This window comes from Podarcis pityusensis (assembly GCF_964106645.2).
Source record: "Podarcis pityusensis genome assembly, chromosome: 8".
In the NCBI taxonomy this organism is placed as follows: Eukaryota; Metazoa; Chordata; class Lepidosauria; order Squamata; family Lacertidae; genus Podarcis; species Podarcis pityusensis.
Window position 1 is genome coordinate 86,971,604 of NC_138033.1, and position 22,732 is coordinate 86,994,335.

The window sequence follows — 22,732 nt, forward strand, 5'->3', positions numbered from 1 at the left end:
CATTGGCGCACCAAAAAGTAAATGTGCCTGTGGCGCCCAAGGGGGGAAGAGGCCGGGAAGCAGAGCCCAAGGTTTGCAATGAGGAGCAGAGGAGTGGCAAGCGAAAGAAAAGATTAAGCACCCACACAGAGGACACACTTGCCAACTTCTACTTTTAACTATGGATGGCTATGACAACTCTCATTTTACCCATGAAAAAGAGGACGTGTCCTGGAAAAAGAGGACCTATGGCAGCCCAGGGATTCAGGCAGGGGTCTCACTACCTGGAGATTGCAGGGACTGAACCTGGGACCTTCTGCATGCAAAGCAGGTTTTGCTGTCTGGTTAAAGACAATCTAAGGTTTGAAGTCAAATAGTTAGAAAAATGCTCTTCATTTGCACAAGCTCTACTTTTAACTACTAAAAATGATATCTTGTTGCTTGTAAATGTCTATATCCCCAATACCACAAACATTATCTCCGTAGAAAATTGGTCACAATTAAACTCTTACATTGAAAATTTGACAGATAGAAACTCAAACCCCTCATTAGTAATAGCGGGTGATTTAAATGCTAGGGTGGGAATTGATAACAATTTCGTACCACTTTAAATTGGAATACCTCCGATGATATTGCATATTCAATGAAAATAGCAAGACTCTCTAGAGACAAGGTTATAAACAAGGAAGGTACACGTTTGCTCAAGCTGTGTAACAATTTTAAGTTACAAATTGTGAATGGCTCAACAGCTAGGGATAGAAACGGGGAATTCACATATTTTTCCCCTCGAGGATATAGTGTCATCGATTACATACTGGTCCCTTAAAAAGGTAAAGGGACCCCTGACCATTAGGGCCAGTCGTGACTGACTCTGGGGTTGCGGCGCTCATCTCGCTTTACTGGCCGAGGGAGCCGGCGTACAGCTTCCGGGTCATGTGGCCAGCATGACTAAGCCGCTTCTGGCGAACCAGAGCAGCGCATGGAAACGCCGTTTACCTTCCCGCCGGAGTGGTCCCTATTTATCTACTTGCACATGACGTACTTTCGAACTGCTAGGTTGCCAGAAGCAGGGACCCAGCAACGGGAGCTCATCCCGTCATGGGGATTCGAACCGCCGACCTTCTGATCGACAAGTCCTAGGCTCTGTGGTTTAACCCACAGCATCACCTGCGTCCCTTACGATATTGTAAATCTGATAGTGGACTTCAAAACTGGTATGCGTACAGAAAGTGATCACCAACCACTGCTGATGTCTATAAATTTCAACTTCAATTTAGAAACAACTAATTGGAATAGCACAAAATTTTGCCAACACAAGCAAATGACCCAACTAAATGGTCTCAGGAATAATAATAATAATAATAATAATAATAATAATAATAATTTATTATTTGTACCCCGCCCACCTGGCTGGGTTTCCCCAGCCACTCTGGGCGGCTTCCACAGAAACCAAAAAACACTAAAATATCACGCATTAAAAACTTCCCTGAACAGGGCTGCCTTAAGATGTCTTCTGAATGTCAGGTAGTGGGGCAAAAACTTACAGTTGATTTGAGAAACCAGGTGCTGTCTAAACTAAAGAATATCAATTCTCGTAGTGACATTCTGAAAGTATTTAGTGAAATTTTCAAAATGTCTGAACAACTCAACATTCCACCAATTGTCAGGGCATTTAAATACAGAACTAGACCCTGGTTCGACAATGAATTTTTTCAACTTAAAAGAAAATGTGCCAAATTTTCTAAGATAACCGTACTGAACTGTCTACCTTGCTGAAAAACGAAAATATATTTGTATTTTGGCCGAAAAGAAAAAAATATGCCTCCCAAAAATGGTCCCAGTTGCTCGACTCCATCCAAAACAAAAACAACACATCGTTTTGGTTGTTAGTGTATGGAGGCCTGAAACTTGGCAGCCATTTAGTTGTTCCACCAATTGCAGAATCCAAATGGACCCAGTATTTCATATCCCTATTTAATGACCTGCAAGGTGAATTGAATGGAAAAGAGAGCAATGATAACAACTGGACAGACTAGAGGAGCGGCCAAGGGTGAAAGAGAAAGAAATTAGAGGAATGGTTAATAGTTTTAAACTAGGCAAGTCGCCAGGGCAGGATGGTCTACCAATAGAATTATTTAAGACTTTCATAGACTGGTGGGCAGAACCCCTAGCTCAATTATTTACTCTCACTGATAAATATGGAATCATCCCTGAAATATGGCTCAGATCAATAATTATTCCAATCTTTTTTTAAAAAGTCATCTTTAGAAAAGGTGACCCAGGTGAACTAAAGAACTACAGACCAATAAGTCTACTGTCAGTGACAGGGAAAATCTATGCTAAGCACCTGTTACTTAAACTGCTTACATGAATGAAAAATCTAAACTTACCAGGGAAAGAACAAATAGGTTTTTCTAAAGGCAGCCCCAGTTTAGACCACTGTCTCATACTTACGCATTTGGTTGAAAAATACAGATTTCAAAATCAATCCAAGATTGATGCATGCAAAACAGAGGCTTTGACCACTGATCTATCCCTATCCAGAACTCCAGCTTCACAGAATAGCTCCAGATAACACATTATTTTCTGCCACAAGTCTCGTTTTCAAGGACCTCCAACCAGCCAAGAATTTCATATCCCTTTCCTAAAAATAGAGCCACCCCACCCACAGACGTGCAGAACTGGAGGATCCTCTAGCAAAGCAGGGACACAGGGTCACTGAAAGGAAATCACAACCGATTCTCAAGTCTTTCTGCTTGCTGTGCGCTCTGGCACCCAGCCTCTCATAAGCTGTAATTGTCATGGCACCGGCTATAAGACTCCATAGGTCAACACATCTCTTCCCAAGGCTAAAAGGCACTCAGGTAGATCGGGTTGATCTTGGAAGACCAGGGTGGCTCATCCAGTGAAATGGACAGGCAGCAGAGAAGTTCTTAGTCAAATTATATGCAAATAACATTTGGAACTCCTTGCTGTGGGACAGTAGCCAGCAAAAAATGGCTTTAAGATAGATCAGATGACTGTATGTATGATAGAGCCATGGGCAACTGTTATGGGATTAGGGCTAAACCAATGGAGTTCATTGTCCTCTCATTTTCAGTCTGGAATCACCTGTGCACATGGGAGTAAGTCTCATTCTGTCCTGTCCTGCCTGCTGCCAAGGACCTCTCCATATTCCTTCTTCTAGCTTAATTTCCAGGAAAGTGGGCAAAACCTGGAGTTACAGCAAGGCAATGAGAAGTCTAAGGAAAAACAGCATGGGGAGAGCCTCACATTCATTGCACCTCTCAGTTAAACCCCCATTCCCCACTTGGAACAGAACTGCAATGCAACGCAAAAGCTGGCAAAGACTTTCCAGATGCACAAATGGTGGCCTCAGACCAAGGTGCTCCTGGCAGGCAGGGGCCTCCAAGTTTGCAGAAGGCGCTGCTGGGTGAACTCCCAAAGGTGCCACCTCTGGACAGGATTACCAATTCTGCCAGATTACTTGGCATCTGGTCAGGTGGCCCAGAGTACCAACAAGCCTCTTCCTGCAGGGCTGCCACCAGCAGCCAGCCAGGTTGGTCACAGGCCAGGGGCCCCAGGGGCTTGCAGTGGCACCTAACTGGCTGTCCTCGGCCTCATCCATGATCTCCCAAAGCTGCCCACCATTTTAAGTTACTTAAAATGCAATGCCCTGGCCTACTGATCTTGAAATTTACCACAATTTGAAGTAAGTAAGACACCTTGTCACCCAAAGAGGGTGCTTCCCATTAAACCATGAACTCCACTCTAGCTAATGTGTCAAGGAGAGACACAGAAAGTGCGATTTTTGCATCACTGCTTACTGAGATTCATCCTGACTTGTTTTCATAAACCTTGTGGGAGGTTCAGAAGACCTCCACTGTTTATTGAGAATTCAGATGTGTTCATTTCTACAGCTGCATCAAGCATTCATTATCACACATTTCCCATTACACTTTCCCACCACTTTTCTTATTGCAAAAAGTGCAGTTTGGGGGTGGAAGCGAATCTGTTACACTTGATCATCAAATCCACTGCACAAACTGACTTTGCCAGTACACAACTGAATCCCACCTGAAAACAGCAAGCGGCTGGAAGCCAGGTGTCAGAGCCAGGTGTGGGTGATGGGGTGGAACAGAGAGAAAAAGGGAGCAGGAGATTTGTTGTTGTTGTTGAGTCATGGCAGACGCTTCGTGACCGCATGGACCAAAGCACACCAGGCACTCCTGTCTTCCACTGCCTCCCGCAGTTTGGTCAAGTTCATGCTGGTAGCTTCGAGAACACTATCCAACCATCTCGTCCTCTGTCGTCCCCTTCTCCTTGTGCCCTCCATCTTTCCCAACATCAGGGTCTTTTCCAGGGAGTCTTCTCTTCTCATGAGGTGGCCAAGGTATTGGAGCCTCAGCTTCAGGATCTGTCCTTCCAGTGAGCATTCAGGGCTGATTTCCTTAAGAATGGATATGTTTGATCTTCTTGCAGTCCATGGGACTCTCAAGAGTCTCCTCCAGCACCAGAATTCAAAAGCATCAATTCTTCGGCGATCAGCCTTCTTTATGGTCCAGCTCTCACTTCCATACATCACTACTGGGAAAACCATAGCTTGAGCTATACGGACCTTTGTTGGCAAGGTGATGTCTCTGCTTTTTAAGATGCTGTCTAGGTTTGTCATCGTTTTTCTCCCAAGAAGCAGGCATCTTTTAATTTCGTGACTGCTGTCACCATCTGCAGTGTTCATGGAGCCCAAGAAAGTAAAATCTCTCACTGCCTCCATTTCTTCCTCTTCTGTTTGCCAGGAGGTGGTGGGCCCAGTGGCCAGGATCTTAGTTTTTTTGACGTTGAGCAGGAGATAGGGAAGGGCATTTGCAGCAATCACAAGGAGTTTCATTGTGTTGGGAGAAGATCAAAGACAAAGATGGTGTGTGGCTAGCTAAGTAGTGGCACCACAAAACAAGCAGACAGACCTGAGGATTAGCAGGCAAGTCAAAGTTTGGACCCAAGCCGCTAGGTGCTGTCAGTGGCACACTTGGTTTAAATGCACTCGCTGCATTTGGATGTGAGGTTGATTGCATTAGTTTCCCTGGTTATGATAGCACTTCTGTCAAGATATCTGATGTTCCCTTTACACTGTGGTACCAGTTGAGTTATCGAACTGTGAATTTTTAACTGATATGCTGCCCTGTTATGCTAAGTGTTAAAGGGTGGAGAAGAACTGTATGCAGGATACCACCCCACATTTCATCACACAAGTGTGCTGTTGTGCTCATGCAAACTGGGGGGAAATTACTGGGCAAAACTCCTGCGATTTCCCAAGTGAACAGAGTTGAAAGTGGATTTTTTACCCTGGAAATAATTAGTACAGACATATGTGCTAAACTTTGGCTAGGCTCCACTAAATAATAATAATAATAATACCCCACCCAGAAGTGGCTTTTACATTGTGTGAAAGATCACATGATGCTCCAAAATTAACCGGCAAGGAAACATTGGGAAGATGGAATAAATATAGACAGCAGTCCAGGATGCACACAGCATCTAAACTGTTACTTCTGACCTCTCAGAAATTGCCATTTGGTTCACCTGTCTGTTTCAGTATATCCATAATCATGATTGTAAAATTAAAGCAGGCTCGGGGGTCTGCAAATTATAGAATCATAGAGTTGGAAGGGATAACAAGAGCCTTTTACCTCAACCCCTGCAAGGCTGAAATCTTTTGCCCAACATGGGGCTCGAACCCTCAACCCTGAGAGTCTCATGCTCCACCAGCTGAGCTATCTCCATTCCCTTCTGGACAACCTTCCAGGGGTCACATGCCAGTGGTGCTCAGGGCCAGAGGCAAAAAAGGGCAGAGCAATGAACATAAATTTTACCTAGGTTCTGTACACATTCACATGCCTCTTTCTATGACCCCCTACCCAGGTGAGCAGAAGGAATGGTCAGAGTTCAAGGGCATATTCCAGCCAGGCAGAAACACTCCAAGAGAGTATGAAGCAGGGATGGTGAGAAGGGTGTCTGAGGAGGGTGAGTGGCCTGTGTTCAGTCAGCAGCCAGATAGACCCTGAGCTTCCCCGCCCTGTAATAAAAATCTCATGCTTCCCCGCCCTGTAATAAAAATCTCCCAAAGGGAGCCTAGGCAGCTCACAATAATAGTATCACGTAGTAACAAGGCAAAGCAACATTTAAACATATTGCAATTAAGACAGCAGTGTAAAAACTTCAAAAAACTATCAGTCAAAAGCCTTCTTAACCCATAACTACTACTACTACTACTACTACTACTACTACTACTTATTTATATCCCGCCCATCTGGCTGGGTTTCTCCAGCCACTCTGGGCAACTCCCAGCAGAATATTAAAAACATGATAAAGCATCTAACATTAAAAACTTCCCTAAACTCAATTATTCCAATCTAAATATACTTGCATATTACTGAAACCTCAGTAGAGAGATGTCTTTTTGAGATAATAAAGTGAGTGAGGTAAGGAGGCTGGAGATGGGGGTATCATTTCTACCCTTGCAATGCTAAAAGATCCCTCCCCTTGCAGGACAGGGCAGCCAAGGATTCCAGAGGAGCAAGGATGAGCCCTGAAGCACTGCGGGGAGGGGGTCATTTTGGATCCATCCCAAGCAGCAGAACCATCCTGACAACTCGATTGAAGCCCCCGAAACAGCAGCACTTAGATGGGGTGGGTGGGCAGCCTGTGACACTCAACAGACTGAGATCTCTCTCCCCCTCCTGGCAAGATCTCCAGGAGTCTGAAGGTTGTTGTCAAAGTAGATCTTCCGCAGTAATTATTTGTTCCAGGGAAGGCTCGACTCAGACTCAAGGTCCAGAGGAAAGACTTCTGTGGATGATTAAATCTTTCCTACTCATTATTTTTGCTATGTCTGCAGGATCAACCCAGCCGTGAGAGAAGGAGCACGATCCTAATGCATCTTGTGCTCTGTCAACAGAATTGCTCACTAAGTTCTAATTGCAGGATCTTTATTACCATGGACGGTGCCAGAGCCAGGAGCAGCAACCTTGGTATTCCAGCTGGAGAGAGGAGGAGATCTGGTTCTGTGCCGCCCCAGAGGCAACCTGGCTCAAGCCTCAAAGGCTCCTTCAGAGGACCTGTTAACTGAGCCGCCATCCTGATTTGTTGGTGCGACACTTGCACAGAGGTTTATCAGTCGGTTGTCATGGTTAAGGCTGTTTTGTAAGACATGAGGAAACTCCCTGGGTTGGAGATCGGCAGAGCTGTGAGAAGCAGGGAAGCAGATCCATTGTCTGCTGCACAGGACAGAAGGAATGCACGCATGTGCATAGAAAGAAGTGGCTCGCCACGCTTTACTTTTTGCATACCAACTCCAGGCTGGCCCAGGTGAAGGACTTTGTGGGACGTGTGTGGCTTCAGATCCTCTGGATCCCAAGCTTCTGGCACCCCAACCCCAAACACTCCATTTCAGGGCTTCCTGCTGCTGGTTACCCGCATGTTGGCAGAAGCCGATGGGAGCTGTACTCAAAAAATCTGGAGGGCACCAGTTTGGGAGAGGCCCCCTTGCAGGCCTCATGTGAAGATCACCACAAGGAAACATATAAGAAGCACCATAAATGCTGTTGACACCCCACATAAATCCTAAGTGGGTTGTTTTTTGTTTTTGTTCAGATTGCAAAATAATTTGTGGATTTACAGGATAATCCAGTTCCACGTGGAACTGCAGAGGGATTGCCAAAGGATGAGACACCATAACCGCCATTGCCCTCAATGGGTTGCATGCCCACTGGCTGGGGCTGCTAGAGGGATCAGGCAACCTGTGGCCACTTCTCCCTTGACTGGATTCTACTCACTCAAGCTCAGAGGTGAAGTGATTTCTGAGGATAGCAGCCAACTCTTCCCCCACAATAAATATTTGAGGGGGCCAGCCCCCCCCCATGTTGATGAGTGCTGCCATTCAAATGGTGTGTGTGTGCCACATCATGTGATTGATCATGTGGGGTGAAGCTTACCTGCCCCCCTCAATATTTTATTGAAGTTGGCACCCCTGCTCCTGAACAAAGCATGTGCACTGGAAAAGGACTAGGAAGAGGATGCTGTTGAGCCCTGGAACAATTTCTTTGTGTGAAGGCCTCCTGAGCCGGTGGGGTACTAGATTGTAAAAGACAGCCTGGAATACAATTACCGATTATGCCCCAGAACAGCCTTCTGTAAACTTGTGTCCTCCAGAACATCAGCCCTGGTCAGTGTTGAGATGTGCCTTTTGCATTCTGCATGGTTGTTTCTGCAGCCTTCTAACCTTTGGCAACCTGATGCCCTTCAGATATTTCGACTACAATTCCCATCAGTCCTGGCCAGCATGGACAAAAGAATGCTGGAGCTGATGGGAAGATGGCTCTGTCAGTAGAGCTGATGGGAGTTGGAGTCCAAAACATCTGGAGGGCACCAGGCTGGCGAAGGCTGTCCTAAAAGAGCTGTAAGAACAATATATGTGAAGTCAGGTAGAGCTGCTCTTCAGAACCTCATTTTAAAATATGATTGCCTATAGACTGGGATTATATTGTATGCAAAGAAAGACCAACAAGCATGAAGGAAAACAATACATCTAGGGCAGAATTAAGTCAGGCCCAGCCATAAGAGAAGCACTGATGGACTATCTTCAGCCACTGGAAAGATTTCTCCCATTTTCTCAAGGTCATTAAAGTGCAAGGTCATCTGGCCTCCTCAGGCCCTACAGCAAAGCAGAAGGCCCTATTTCTTGTAGCCCCCAGCCCAATGTCCAAAGGTGGAAGCAGAGATCCACTTAGAGGACACTGTGGCTTGCGAGGGAAGCTATATATGGAAGGAAGCTGTCCTTAAGGTACCCAGGTTCCCATTCAGCTAGGAATCACTGAAAAGCAAATTACTACGATTATGTTATAATGACTGTTCCATCAGCAGAGAGTGCCTACCTGAGTTTCATAGGAAACTCAGGAAGTCCTGCTCAAAAGGAGCTTAAGACCTAAAGCAGACAATGAGGAATAGACACAGAGAGAAAAGCAGGAAGTATGTGGACAAACCGCTTGGATGGCTCAGTTGGTAGAGCCCCATGCATTACAGGGGGTTGGGCTAGATGACCCTCGGGATCCCTTCCAACTCTATGAAATGCCATGGCACACACTGAGAGCTGGTTGAATGGAGACAGTGGGTAAGCAAAGATCATGCAGAAAAGAGAGATCCCAAGGAAGGATTTGAATGAAGGTGGCACCCTGTGCCCAAGCCCATCAGCAGAGCTCTTCTGGGTGACGCCTAAGGCCCATCTAGTCCAGCATCCTGTTCTCACAGTGGCCAACCAGGAGTCTCAAAGGGAAGCCTGTCAGCAGGACCTGAGCACAACAAACCTCTCCCTCCTTGTGATTCCCAGCACTGGCATGCAGAGGCCTTTGACATGGCAGGAAGGAGATGGCCTTCCTGGCCAGTGAACAAGGCCAGCCCTTCATCCTCCATGAATTCATCTAAGGCCCTTTTAAATCTGTCCAAGTAGGGGGCCATCCCTACGTCTTGTGGCGATAAATTCCGCATTTGACTGTGTGTTGTGTGGAGTACTTTTTTGGGGTCTATCCTGAATATTTCAACCATCAGCTTCATTGGAGGTCCCAGAGTTCTACTAGCATTATGAGAGAGGAAGAGAAGTATCTCCTCGTCCACTTTCTCTAGACCATGGATAATTATATGCAACTCTTATCATGTCCCCCTCACCCTTACTCACCCTCGGCTAAATTTAAAGACCCACTTTTTTTAACCTTTCCTTGCAGGGGACTTGCTCCAGCCCCTTATCCTTTTGTTTGCCTTTTTCTGCATCTCCCATGATGGAGTTCTGCACTTAGTTACAGTGCAGCAAGGAGAACGGGCAGAGAGGTTGAAATGAGCAGGAGAACATCTTTGTTTCTGCAAGGCTCCTCACCTCCTCCACCCCCAAGTCCGCTTGAAAAGATTTCACATTCTATACCTAGAAAAGCCCAATTAAAAGATGCACGGCTACAGAGACGATAGGCACCGTTTGGTTCCATATAGGAATTTGGGGAGTTTGGGAGCAGTTGTTGGGTTTTTTGAGGGGAAGGCTTTGCAAGGTGCCCACCAAATGTTTTGGTCTGCAACTCGCATTGGGGCTGATGGGAGCTGTAGTTCAAAACAACTTGATGGCACCAAGTGGGGAAAGAGTGATTTATAGTCTTTTTTGTCCCATTCCTCAGCTTCTAACCCTTGGCTCAAAGGGTAAGCTTGCTGTCTGCATCTTGACTGTCCAGGCAGCATAGCTCTGTGCATCTGGCGCTGGGAATAACTGGCCAGAGATGCACCCTGCCTTCCCAGGAGGCTGGTCCTCATGGACCTTTCCTTGCTCTTGCCCAGCAAAGCAATTCATGCGCCATCCTAGTCATCAGCCTCCCATCTGGCCACCCTAAAGGTGTCTTAAATCTTCACCTCAGTATAGGGCCATCTCTTGTCAAGCAGATTTATTATGATTATATATCTTTAACCAGAAACTGAGATGCAGCGTGTAATGTGTTCCCTTGAGCAAGGTCAGAGCAAGCCTGGGACAATGATGCAGCAACTGTGAGCATATTTTAAAAATAGGACTAAGCTGCCGCCGTGCTAAACCCACCCTGAGAGATGGCTGAAACTGCTGACTCAGCAATGGGATGTTCCATCTAGGGGCAAGCTGTTCTCACACACGTCTCCCTCCTTCCTGCCACCCAGAAGGGTTTGGGGGTAGAGAATGTCTGGGGTTTCTCTACTCTCCAGTTCCCTCCTTGGTCCCTCCCTCCCTCCTTCTCCTGCCTTCTGGACCTTCCTGGACTCTTGCCAAGGTGCAGAGGGAAAGAGGCATCACAGAGGCAGGGGAGAAACTGTCATCCTTGAGGGGTCCAGGAAAGAAGAGATTCAGTTTCTTGGTTTAAGATGCAAGCAAGCAGGTTTTCCTCCTTGGTTAATATTTTATTATCGGCTGCAAAGATGACTTTGTGGTTACTGATACCTCTTGCCTCTGCATTTTCCCGGGTGTCGGAGCAGTGTGGATAAATATATACATGGAGATTCCTGGGGAAATATGATTAGCCAATGGAGAACATGTGCCAAAAAGCAAGAGACCCCCAAGGGGTGCCCCTGATGCATGTCGAACTCTCTGGCTGCAAAAGTGCCTAAGAGAGGGAGCCAGGGAGCCCTTGATTCAACTCTTGCCTCTGCCATCAACTCACACATGGGCCTAAGGTGAGATGCCCTGTTTCAGCCCCACCCCACTGGGCATATGGAGATGATAATGATGGGTCAACAAGATAGTAGTACTGTTTTGGGGGCACAGGGGGCGGGTGGGGGGGACTCCCTGGTCCTGAATGGGGTAACTGTGCCCCTGAAGGACCAGGAGCGCAGCCTGGGAGTCATTTTGGACTCACAGCTGTCCATGGAGGCGCAGGTCAATTCTGTGCCCAGGGCAGCTGTCTACCAGCTCCATCTGGTACGCAGGATGAGACCCCACCTGCCCACAGACTGTCTTGCCAGAGTGGTAAATGCTCTAGTTATCTCCCACTTGGACTACTGCAATGCACTCTATGTGGGGCTACCTTTGAAGGTGACCCAGAAATTACAACTAATCCAGAATGCGGCAGCTAGACTGGTGACTGGGAGCGGCTGCCGAGAACACGTAACACTGGTCCTGAAAGACCTACATTGGCTCCCAGTATGTTTCCATGCACAATTCAAAGTGCTGGTGCTGACTTTTAAAGACCTAAATGGCCTCAGCCCAGTATACCTGAAGGAGCGACTCCACCCCCATCATCCAGCCCGGACACTGAGGTCCAGCACTGAGGGCCTTCTGGCGGTTCCCTCTCTGTGAGAAGGGAGGTTACAGGGAACCAGGCAGAGGGCCTTCTCAGTGGAATGCCTTCCTATCAGATGTCAAGGAAATAAACAACTATCTGACTTTTAGAAGACATCTGAAGGCAGCCCTGTTTAGGAAAGTTTTTAATGTTTGATGTTTTATCGCTTTATTATTATTAATATTCTGTTGGGAGCTGCCCATCCGGCTGGGGAAACCCAGCCAGAAGGACAGGGTATAAATAATAAATTATTATTATTATTATACAGTGGTGCCTCCGATTACAGATGGGATCTGTTCGGAATGCCGGTCGGATCCCGAGGTTTCCGCAACCAGAGGTGCCTGTTCTGTGCATGTGTGAGTGGTGCATAGAGCGCTTCTGCGCATGCGTGAGTGGCGAAACCCAGAATAATACTTCCAGGTTTGCCACTTTCGCAACCCGAAGTTTACGTTACCCAAGGGTAACGTAAGCGAAGGTTCTACTGTATTATTATCAACCAACAGAGGTGTTGTAAGGAATCTTGTGATGGAGTCCTGGGATAGCCATACCATGCATTTAAAGCACATTCAATGCACATTTAAAGCACATTCAATGCACATTTAAAGCACATAACTTCTCCCAAAGAATTCTGGAAACTGTAGTTTCCTCCTCACAGAGCTACAATTCCCAGCAGCCATTACAAACTACCCAGTTGAGATCTGCCCAATTAATGTTGCTTAAGTATTTTGAATGCCAGTTTCTGGGAATCACAAGCAGGGAGAGCCCTCCTGCTGCGCTTGTGTCTTGCTTGCGTGACTCTCACGGGGGCTTCTGTTGGCCACTGTGAGAACAGGATGCTGGACTAGAGGGGCCCCCTTCGGCCTGAAACAGCAACCAGGCTCTTCTTATGTTAACTCTCCAAAAAGCCATATATATTATTGTCTCCTACAGGCTTGCAGTTACTAAACCGGTCTTCCACAAACTGTGATTCTTCATATACAGTGGTACCTTGGTTGTCAAATGGCTTGGTTGTCAAACAAATTGGCTCCTGAATGCCGCAAACCCCAAAGTGAGTGTTCCAGTTTGTGAACATTTTTTGAAAGCCAAACATCTGACACAGCTTCCAATTGAGTGCAGGAAGCTCCTGCAGTCAATCGGAAGCCGCTCCTTGGTTTTCAAACCGTTCCAGGAGTCAAACAGACTCCCGGAACAGATTAAGGTCGAGAACCAAGGTACCACTGTATTTCGGACTATGACTCCCACGTGTCTCTGTAGCCCTTTGTCTGCAGTGACCATCATATGGTACCCAAACTACCAGAACAAATCACATAAGGCTCAATTCTGAAGCCAGTTTTAATTGTTTTTTTATTTTAAATGTTTATATTCCACCTTTCATCTGGATTGCTCAACGGGTGAGTTATTGGTCTCTGTGTTGTTGTTGTTTTCTTCTTTTTTATGTATTTTTATGTTGTGGACCACCCTGAGATCTATGGATGATGGGGGTATATAAATTTAAAAATTAAATACAGTAGAACCTTGGCTTACGTTACCCTTGGGTAACATAAACTTCGGGTTGTGAAAGTGACAAACCTGGAAGTATTTTTCCGGGTTTCACCGCTCGCACATGCGCAGAAGCACTTTATTACACCGTGCGCATGTGCAGAACAGGCACCTCCGATTGCGGAAACCTCAGGATCCAACCAGAGCTCCAGAACGGATTCCGTCTGTAACCGGAGGTACCACTGTAAATAAAGGTAGCCAACAAGAGCAAAAAAATCCCAACCAACACCCCCCCCTTAATAATCTAAATAAAGCATCCTTTGCAATGTTGGCTTCTAGGTTTCGGTGGACCTTGGATCAAGTTGCCTCCATGGGCCTCCCTCCTTCAGGGAATCTCATTGCCATTATCACCAGCCTCCCTCCTGCATCCTTGCCAGGCAGAGAGCCAAGAAGCAAACAGGCAGTGGCACTGACTGGTCCTCCTTGCCACCAGCTTTGTCTGGGCCAGAGCCAGAGGTGGGGGAACAAGTAAGCAGGTTGCAATAGTTTAGAGGAGAGCTGGTCCAGGGGGCTTTGGGCCAGTGAGTGGGCCCCCTGTTGCCACGTGGAGCCACAGCGGACGCCCAACCAGGCCAGCCCTTGGCACCTGATTGAACATGGAAACAGCAGCCATGAAACAAATATTCAGAAAGGAAGCAAAAAAAAAAAAACCCAGATTAAAAATCAAATGCCGTCCTTAAAAGGAAGGGTTCTAACTATTTTCTGAAAGCTTTTTCCTCGCAAGGGTCATAGAAAGCACATGAATGTTCCATTCTTGGGTCACTAGGCCACAGTCTGGGAGATAACACACTTGAAACATGTGAGTTCAGGCTGAGCTGAAGGACAGGGGCCATTTGCCTGCAGCTGTGCTCAAGTGGAGAGACGCTGGTGGAGGGAAATGTGGTTTGTGCTTTTTCTCATCAGGATATAAAGGTGGGAAACAGGGAAGAGTTTTTCAGAATGCTGAAGCAGGTTTGAAAGAGGGATGGCTGCCCATTTTATTCAACTTTCCTCAGTGCTGAACAAGACTGGCAGGGTTTTCAGAAACTTGCCACACTTGTTTGATCAGTGGTGACAGGGGGTTAAAAGAGGATTGTAGACACTGGGAAGTGGAATTTTTCATAAACCACTTCCAGATCCCTTAAAAACCATTTTCTATCCCCATTCAAAGGGTCATACAATGTGCTCTGCCACATCATGCTATAACTTTCCACCATATTGGCACATGGAGGATAAGGCCTTTAGTGGCAAGGATGCTAACCTGAATAAAATATGGGAGTGGGGGGCACCTAGCATAATTGATCACACAGCCATTTGAATGGCAATTCCCATTAACTCTCAAATGTTCGGGGGGGGGGGGGGTGAAGGGCCCCTGGCCCCTAGAAGCCGGCCCCTTTGACTGAAGGCAAGATGGCATCTCCAGGGTTGGAGGCTGTATTCTCCAGAATGCCAGTTGCTGAGAATCAAAAGCAGGGTGTTGCCCTCATGCCCTGATTACAGTCTTTCCAGAGACACACTTTTTGGTCATTGTGGGAAACAGAGGGCTTGACTGGGTGGGCTATTGGCCTGATCCAGCTGCAGGGTCCTTCTTAAGCTCACATTCAAGCCACATGACAAAGCTTTGCAGTGAAGTGGGCAGATTTGGTTCTGGTGGAGCTACTCAGACAACCCTTTCCCCCATGCAGATAGGTGAGGGGGCAAACAAAGTCAACTCACATCTCATCACTTGGGTCATGTGAATCTAGGCTGAGAAGCCAATTTCCCCCCAGCTGGTCTCTCTCCTGTCCCTTTTAGGACTTTTAGTCGTCTGGGGCTTAGCTGTGCTTTGAGAGATACCAGGAAGGTGGGGAGAGCAAGAGCATAGGAAGCCGCCTTATACCAAGTCAGATCACTGGTCCATTGAGCTTCGCCTTCGCCAACCCTGGTGCCCTCAGGTGTTCAGGGTGACTTTCTGTAAGTTTTACCACCATCCCCAATCACTGGTCCACGCTGCCTGGAGCTGAAGTCCCACAACTTCTGGAGTGCCTCAGGTTCCCCAGCCCTGGGCTAGAATGATGGGCAGTATCTTTCCAGGGTTTCAGGCAGCCTGCTTGGAGAAGCTGGGGACTGAACTGGGACCACTGACTTGCTCCTCTGTTATTGAGCTCCAGTCCTCTAGCCTCAGCCTTTTCCAGAATCAAAAAGCACCCTCCATGGACAAGAAGGGGAATGAGGAATGTGGCATCCCAAGGGGCATTTCCACAGGAGGGTCTACATGTATGTTTACTACTGTTTGTTTCATTCAAATCCTGCCTTCCCTGTACAAAGAGGCATATGCAGGGTCCCTGGGGAGAGGATCTCCCCTCCAGGCACAGACCAGAGACTGACCTGCTTAACTCCCTCAAGGCTGCTGCAGCATCAGGTGCCTTCGTACCTCCAGCCAGCCTCCTACTGCTTCTCCTTCTCTGCATGCTCAGGTCCCAGTCTAATTGGTCTGCGTATGTTTTCACCATTACCATCTCAAGGCTGTGGTGCCCATCAATGCCCCCCCACCCTTTATTTTCCTTATTTTAACATTCAGGCCAAATAAGAGCTCTGTGGGGCTCAAAAGATTCCACCCCACAGGGCTGGTTCTTTTTAAAAAAAAGTATTGGTGTTTGGTCCTCTCTAGAAATGGGGGAGGGGAGATGATCCTGGGGAAAATTCATTCTTCAGCCACTTGGAAGGGAGGATAGGGCAGCTGAGAGTTTTTGCTAGTAGATAAATCCTTCTCTTCCCCCAGCTGAAAGCCCCACTGGAACTAACAAGTTTTGCGGGGGGGGGGGGAACAGCTCCCTACAACATCATATAGAAACCAGCAAAAGAAGAGGAGTTATTTGGGGGCAAGGAAATGACACCAAATCACAGAGAATCACTGGAAGACTAAGAGAAAAGCTTGGTCCAAGGTTTATGTCCAGTTCCATCAGAATGGCAGCCAGACAGAACGAGATGGAGAGAGCAGATTGTCTAATTGTTACAGACCCCCCTGCTTCCAAAAACTAAGCATTCTACATTCACCAGTGGGCTGCTGTTTGGTCAGGGATCAAGGCAGCCTGGGTTGTGGGGAGGCAACTGGGTCGACAGCGAGGGTCTTGGGTTGCCGTGAAAGGGGACACCAAGGGCACATGCTCTCATTACCTTCCATAGACATGGGCTCCAGGATCCCGAACTGTTTGAGGACTGCGATGAAGAGGATAATGACCACCGCCATGGCGCAAAGTTCCATCCCCTGGATCGCCATTGCCAGCCAGCGTCCCGCGATGGGCAGCACAGCTCTGGGGGCATGCGACTCGCACCCCCCAGGGCCAGCTTAGCTCCCTTGGGAACCAGAGTGATGAGGAGCCGGAGCAGTCTGTCTGCAGCAGAGCAGAGCAGGTCCTTCCTTCCCCCTGCAGGTTCACATCTTCCAGTCCTCCGGTTGGCAGGGGTGAGGATGGGCAAAAGCCTCCTTCAGGCTTGCCCCATTGGGATAGTGCAGGGCAGGGGGAATGTGAACGAGGAGGAGGAGGAGGAGGTGGAGGGACGGGGGAGAGGTAAGGTGGTGGGGGTGACGGCCGGCACCCAAGAGGGGCTTGTCGCTGCTTTGGATCATGAAGGAAAAAACCAAGCCTCTAAAAGTTTCAAAACTTGGAGGGCAAAACTTCCCCGGCAGCTGCTGCAGCAAGTTCCCAGTGTGATTCTGGCTGCTTCTTCTCAGAGGCAGAGAATGTCATTGTTGCGAAGTCTCCTGAGCTCGGCCAGTTAAGGAAGCGGGCACGTGCCCCGTCCAGCACAGGCGGCAGGGGTCAGCCAGAGTTTCTGAGGGGCATCCCCCACGCCCTGCAATGCACCGTTGATGGAGAGGAGAGCATTTCCAGGCTGCTGGCATCTCAGCTGTCTGCAATGCCATTGGCTGCAAGGGCAGCTATAAAATATCAGCCCCCACCCTGAGGAGGGAGGAGGAGGGCTGGGAGTCTCTCTCTCCGGGCTCATCTGGCAGGGAAGTCCAGGATGCAGGAGAGAAGAATCACCATGGCGACGAAGCTGTGGTCCAGCCTCATCTCCAAGGAGCAGGCTGATCAGCAGAAGCATTAGTGGTGTTTTTACACAAACTAGTGGTTTGTTTTGGACACTTTGCTGCTGCTTCTTTCTTTCAAACTCTCAGTGTTTGCAAGAGCAGAGAAGGAGGCAGTCCTGCTGGTAAGCAAACAGCTGGCACTCTCTGGCACTGCTATGTTACTTTGTGATATGTTAAGCTACAAGTCTTGTTTTTTATGCTGCTTTTTTGGCTGAAAAGTCCTCCAGAGTGGTGCACCAAAATAAAACTAAACAATGCAATACCATTTCCTTTCAAATGTTCCAGCATCTAAGAATTATGGGCCCATCGATACCTTGGCTTAATAGATGCTCCACACTTTCTTATCTCTAAATCCAGAGATTTCCTATGCAATCAATGTAGTTCTCCTATTTAGATTTTCTAACATCGGGAGTCTTTGGATTCAGGAAAGAGAAAGTGTGGGACAGTAGTAGGTGGAGAATGCCACATGGCTAAGGGGGAATTAAAGGAGGCAAAAGGGGGTCACAATCCACTTTAAACAATGGTATGGATGGGCCATGAGTGACCCTGACCATGTGCCAAGAGCCTTTCCTTGAAGGGAACATTTTGGCTTCAGATTTAAGAGAAACAGGAGACTGGAAGGCAATATGTTTTTGAGCATGTGGAGAAAAAGTACTTTTCCTTCCTACCCCCCACCCTGCTCCCAAAAAGTATAAAGACAAAGTACCTTTGAGCGCATGCAGACATCAGTGGACTACAGTAGTATTCTGAGTGCCAGGATGAATTGTACTACTTTAGAACACTGTTAATGCTCCCCCTTTATTTAAAAAGAAATCCCTGTAAGAACAGTCATTGCAGGAAGTTGCTTGATCTAGAAAATTTCTCCCCGATCAACAGAAGTCTAGTGTCCACATTATGGGAAGGGATAGTACCACTCTAGTCTACCTTGGTCAGACCCCACCTGGAGTCCTGTGCCCAGTGCTGTATGCCACAGTTTAAGAAGGATATTGACAAGCTAGAATATGTGCAGAGGAGGACAACAAAGATGATCAAGAATCTGGAAGCCAAGCCTGTTTAGCCTGCAGAAGAGAAGACTGAGAGGTGATGTGATGGCCATCTTCAAATATCTAAATTGCAGTCACATGGAAGTTGGAGCAAGCTTGTTTCCTTCTCCTCCAGAGGGTAGGGCCCAAACCAATGGATTCAAATGATAAGGAATGAGATTCTCATTTAACATCAGGAAAAACTTTCTGACAGTAAGAGCTGTTCGACAGTGGAACCGACTCCATCAGGCAGGGGCAAAACTAGGCTTTATTTCATCTGGGTCAAAGACCCAGTTTGTCACCTCCCCCCCCCCCATGCATTTGCATACATACACACACACACAGGCTGTGAGCCTCAATGGTGCCATTCTGGAGGCTTCACCCGGGGCAAAAGACCGGGCTGGCCTCGCCCCCTCCGTAGCTACGGCACCGCCCTCGGGAGGCAGTGGACTCTCCTTCCTTGGAGGTTTACAAGCAGAGAATGGATGGCCATCTGCCATGGCCAGCTGTGATTCCTGCATTGCAGGGGGCAGGAATGGGTGAACCTTGAAGTCCCTCCCAACTCTCCAGTTCTCCAATTCTGTGGTTTTATATGTGAGCATTTCACACATAGGGAGGTCTTATTTTTAGATGGGGGCATGCATTAAAACAACACCTTCTACTGCTTCAGGATTCTATCACCTCACACAGTGCTGCAAGCCCAGAGCAGACCGCAATCAATTGATGCAGTAGAATTAAGAGACAGAAAAATAGACAGTGCCACCTCAAACAACAGGTGGGGGAGATTGCTTTGGAATGTTCCTCCAAGCAAAACTCTAGCAACTCCCTACAGACAGAGAATAAGTAATAAAGGTTCTAGCCTCACCTTGTACTGGCTTTCTATTTGCAAGAAGTTTTGTTGATGTTTGTCCAGCGATTCTATCATCTCAGCATCCCATCACTGAACCCTGCGGCATGTGTAGACCCCTGCCTCATTTGCCCCTGTGGAAGTCTTTTGATTCAACATGGGTTTTCATGCACTGCTTTGTGGATCTTTCAGAATTCTCCTTTCTTTTTCTTATTCTCCCCCTTTCTCTCGGTAAATTTTAGTGCAAAGAATACAGCTCCTCCTTCTGTTTGCTGAATCACATACATTTTACAGCAATGGTTCCGATGAACCATCTGAAAACTGCTGAAGGTCCTGGAGGATCACTTAATGATTTTTGTGCCTCTTCAGCATTTGTAATGCACTGTGCTAGAAGCTGTCTAATTTTTAATTGCTTCTTTTCTTTCCCATATATTCAGTTTGTAATATAATAAAATGCAATGTAAGAAATAAAAGAAGCAATAGAAATACAATTAATAATGAACACAAATCTTTAACATGATGGAAGTGCCATCCCCTGCCTTCAATCATAATTTTCAGAAATGCTGTGGACTACATGGACCAATGGTGGTCCGCAGACTAGTTAGTGAACCCCTGAGTTACACAGCAATCCTATACGTCTACTCAGAAGTAAGTCCATTGAGAAGTATAAGTCCATTGAGTTTAATGATTTATTCTCAATTAGTGCGTTAAAGGACTGCAACTTTAGTTGCTCCAAACTTGTGGAGGGTTGAACCTCCCCATTTCAAACATATTAAGATGTTATTTTTATTTTATTTTAAAATGAAAATAAGTGGCACAAACACCTCAGCAAAAATGCCAGATTGTACTTAAACATCAGTTTGACAGATCCTGTAAAAAAACTCAATTATTCATGCCAGGAAGAAAAGGGAACTTTGATTTATGTCTTGTGGCTTAGAAGGTTTATGCCCCTTATCTATTTCTATGTTGCAGTGGTTTTTTAATTATTCATTTTAAGTGCTGAATGACTGAGTGGAAGGTAAGCTTGTTCCTAACCTCTGTGATGGGACGAATCACAACGTAGAAGAGCAATTTGCTGAACAGACACCATAAATCCAACTCATTTAACCCCCCTCCACCAAAAATAAATAAAAAATTAAATTAAAAAATCCTTCCACAAAAGCAGGAATTGTGAAATCATGTGACAGGTAGTTCCACAGGACAGCATTACACCACAAAATAAAGTATTCATATCTTTTACATCTCATGCTGGCTGGGAAGGCAAGAGAGGAGAGGGGCTTTAGTTCAGAGCACCAGCTTCTCACGAAGAAGGTACAACCAACTCACCAAAAGGATTGGGGAGATGGAGAAGGAACAGACTTTGGGGAGCTGCTGTCAAGAAATACCAGATTAGACAGACCAACAGCCTGGCCTGACATAAGGCAGCAGCTACTGAAGAAACTATATTTTTACAAACCTCCAAAAGCATTTGCACAAATACTAATGTTGTGAAAGGGACTTTAAAAAAATGTTTTGGAAATTTCCTTCTTTATAAATCATACACTTTCCTATACTGCACTGTACAGTTTCTGCTTATTATGTGACTGTCCCAAAAAGGATTGGTCCAAGATAGACATTTGGCCACCCAAAAGGTTGCAGTGCACAATCCCAGGATCCTTTGCAACATCAGGAGAGATCAGTGGGCAAAACTCTTAGATTAGATCACATCCTGTTTTACTGGCAACTCTAAAAATGGTTCCACTCCAGCTCTCGAAAAACTAGGACTAGCCTTCCCTATCCTGGTGCTCTCTAGACATGTTGGACTACGATGTGCATCAGCCCCAGCAAGCATGACTGCATGATGCTGCGGCTGATGGAGTTGTAGTTCAAAACACCTGGAGGGCGCCAGGTTGAAAAATCTGGTTGTCAGGGGGTTTAAGGCCGGGTTATTGGAAAGGCTCCCTTTTCCCATGTGAACCCACCCACTTCTTAAGATCATCACCAGAGGCCTTCTTACATCTTCTGAATATCCCTGAGGTTAGTTAGTTTGGGACAAAGTTGGGTGAAGGTGTTCTTAGTAATCAAGTTCAGGCTGCCCCCCCCCCAATCCTGGGAACTGTAGTTTGCTAAGGGTGTTGGGAACTGTAGCTCTGCGAGGAGTAAACTACAGTTCCCAGGATTTTTGTGGGGTGCGTTTTAAATATATGGCGTGCACTGAATTTTTAAACTTTTTGTTGCTTTATTGTTGATGTCAGCATCTTTGGACTATTCTTAGGAAAAGTGGTGCGTGCATTTCAAAATTAATAAACACATGTCTTAGAAATCTTCCGTTTTTGTATTCACAGCTTCTTTAGGGGCAAATACAAATATATTTTATTTATTACTGATTCCTTACATGTTACATATATCCCACCTTTCTCCCACCACACAACCCAAGGTGGCAGGCATGTGGTTCTCAGAAGGTAAGCCTTTTCTAAAGAATCACAGAATTGTAGAGTTGGAAGGGACCCTGAGGATCATCTAGTCCAACCTCTGCAATGCAGGAATATGCAGCTGTCAAACCAACAACCTTGGCGTTATCAGACCACACTTTAACCAATGGAGCTAAGAGACCCCCTCCACTCCCTGCAGACAAAGAGGCAGAGGTGCCAACTCCCTGGGGCCTTGGGGGCCTGAGCACCCACAAAATTCCCCAAGAAGGGGCTGGGCACCCACAAATTTCAGTGCCAGGGCCATGCACGATGCACGGCACCCACAGCCCTGGGCACCCATGGTTGCGGGGCCAAGATGGCACTCCTGCAAAGAGGTAAAAGCTTGCAATGAAATGCATGGAGAACGCATGCTTAATAGGGGTAAAAATGCTTAATGAACTGACATATTACAGCTGAGATCTTAGATTTCATTTCATGTTTTAACTCTTGTTTTTAATCTGTGGTTTTAAAATATGATGCTTTTGTGGAGAAAGTGACAAACAAATATAATAAATAAATATTGTTTATTTATTTCTGCTGATCTAAATGCTATTATTTGTTACAGTTTTCACTCAGAATGCCCAAGGAGACTTACAATAAAATACATAGCAGAGCCAGTGTGGCATAATGGTTAGAGTGTTGGACTGGGACCTGGGAGAGCAGGGTTCAAATTCTCCACTCAGCCATGAAGCTTGACCTTGGAGTCAGTCGCCCTCTCTTAGCCTAGCCTTCCTCGCAGGGTTGCTGTGAGGATGAAGTGGGAAGAAGGAGAACCACGTACACTGCCTTGAACTCCTTGGAAGATAAAGGTGCTACATAAATGTAGTAAATAAAATGAAAATAATTAAAAATAGCAATGATAGAATGAGCAAATACGGGTGGGGGGAAAAGCAAAAAGCAGCAGCCAGTTAAAATCATAATGAAATCACAAACTGAAGTGGAGAGCAGAGAGAAAAAAGATTAAATCTACTCAGTGTGCCAAAAGTATGTTTAAATAAAAAAGACAGACA

At 46.5% G+C, this 22,732-nt stretch overlaps 1 protein-coding gene across 5 annotated transcripts in view; it reads right to left on the bottom strand.

Annotated features, from left to right (window-relative positions):
• KCNIP3 (potassium voltage-gated channel interacting protein 3) overlaps positions 1-22,732 on the bottom strand; it is a 122,507-nt gene that overhangs the window by 18,808 nt on the left and 80,967 nt on the right. Inside the window, exon 1 of one of the 5 annotated variants that reach the window (XM_081017531.1) lies at positions 16,485-16,602. The exons of the other annotated variants lie outside the window; for them this stretch is intronic. Within the exon in view, the coding sequence (XP_080873657.1) occupies positions 16,485-16,587 (103 nt within the window). The 5' untranslated portion in view covers positions 16,588-16,602. Of the gene's footprint in view, positions 1-16,484; positions 16,603-22,732 lie in introns of those variants that run through there. 5 annotated transcript variants of the gene reach the window in all.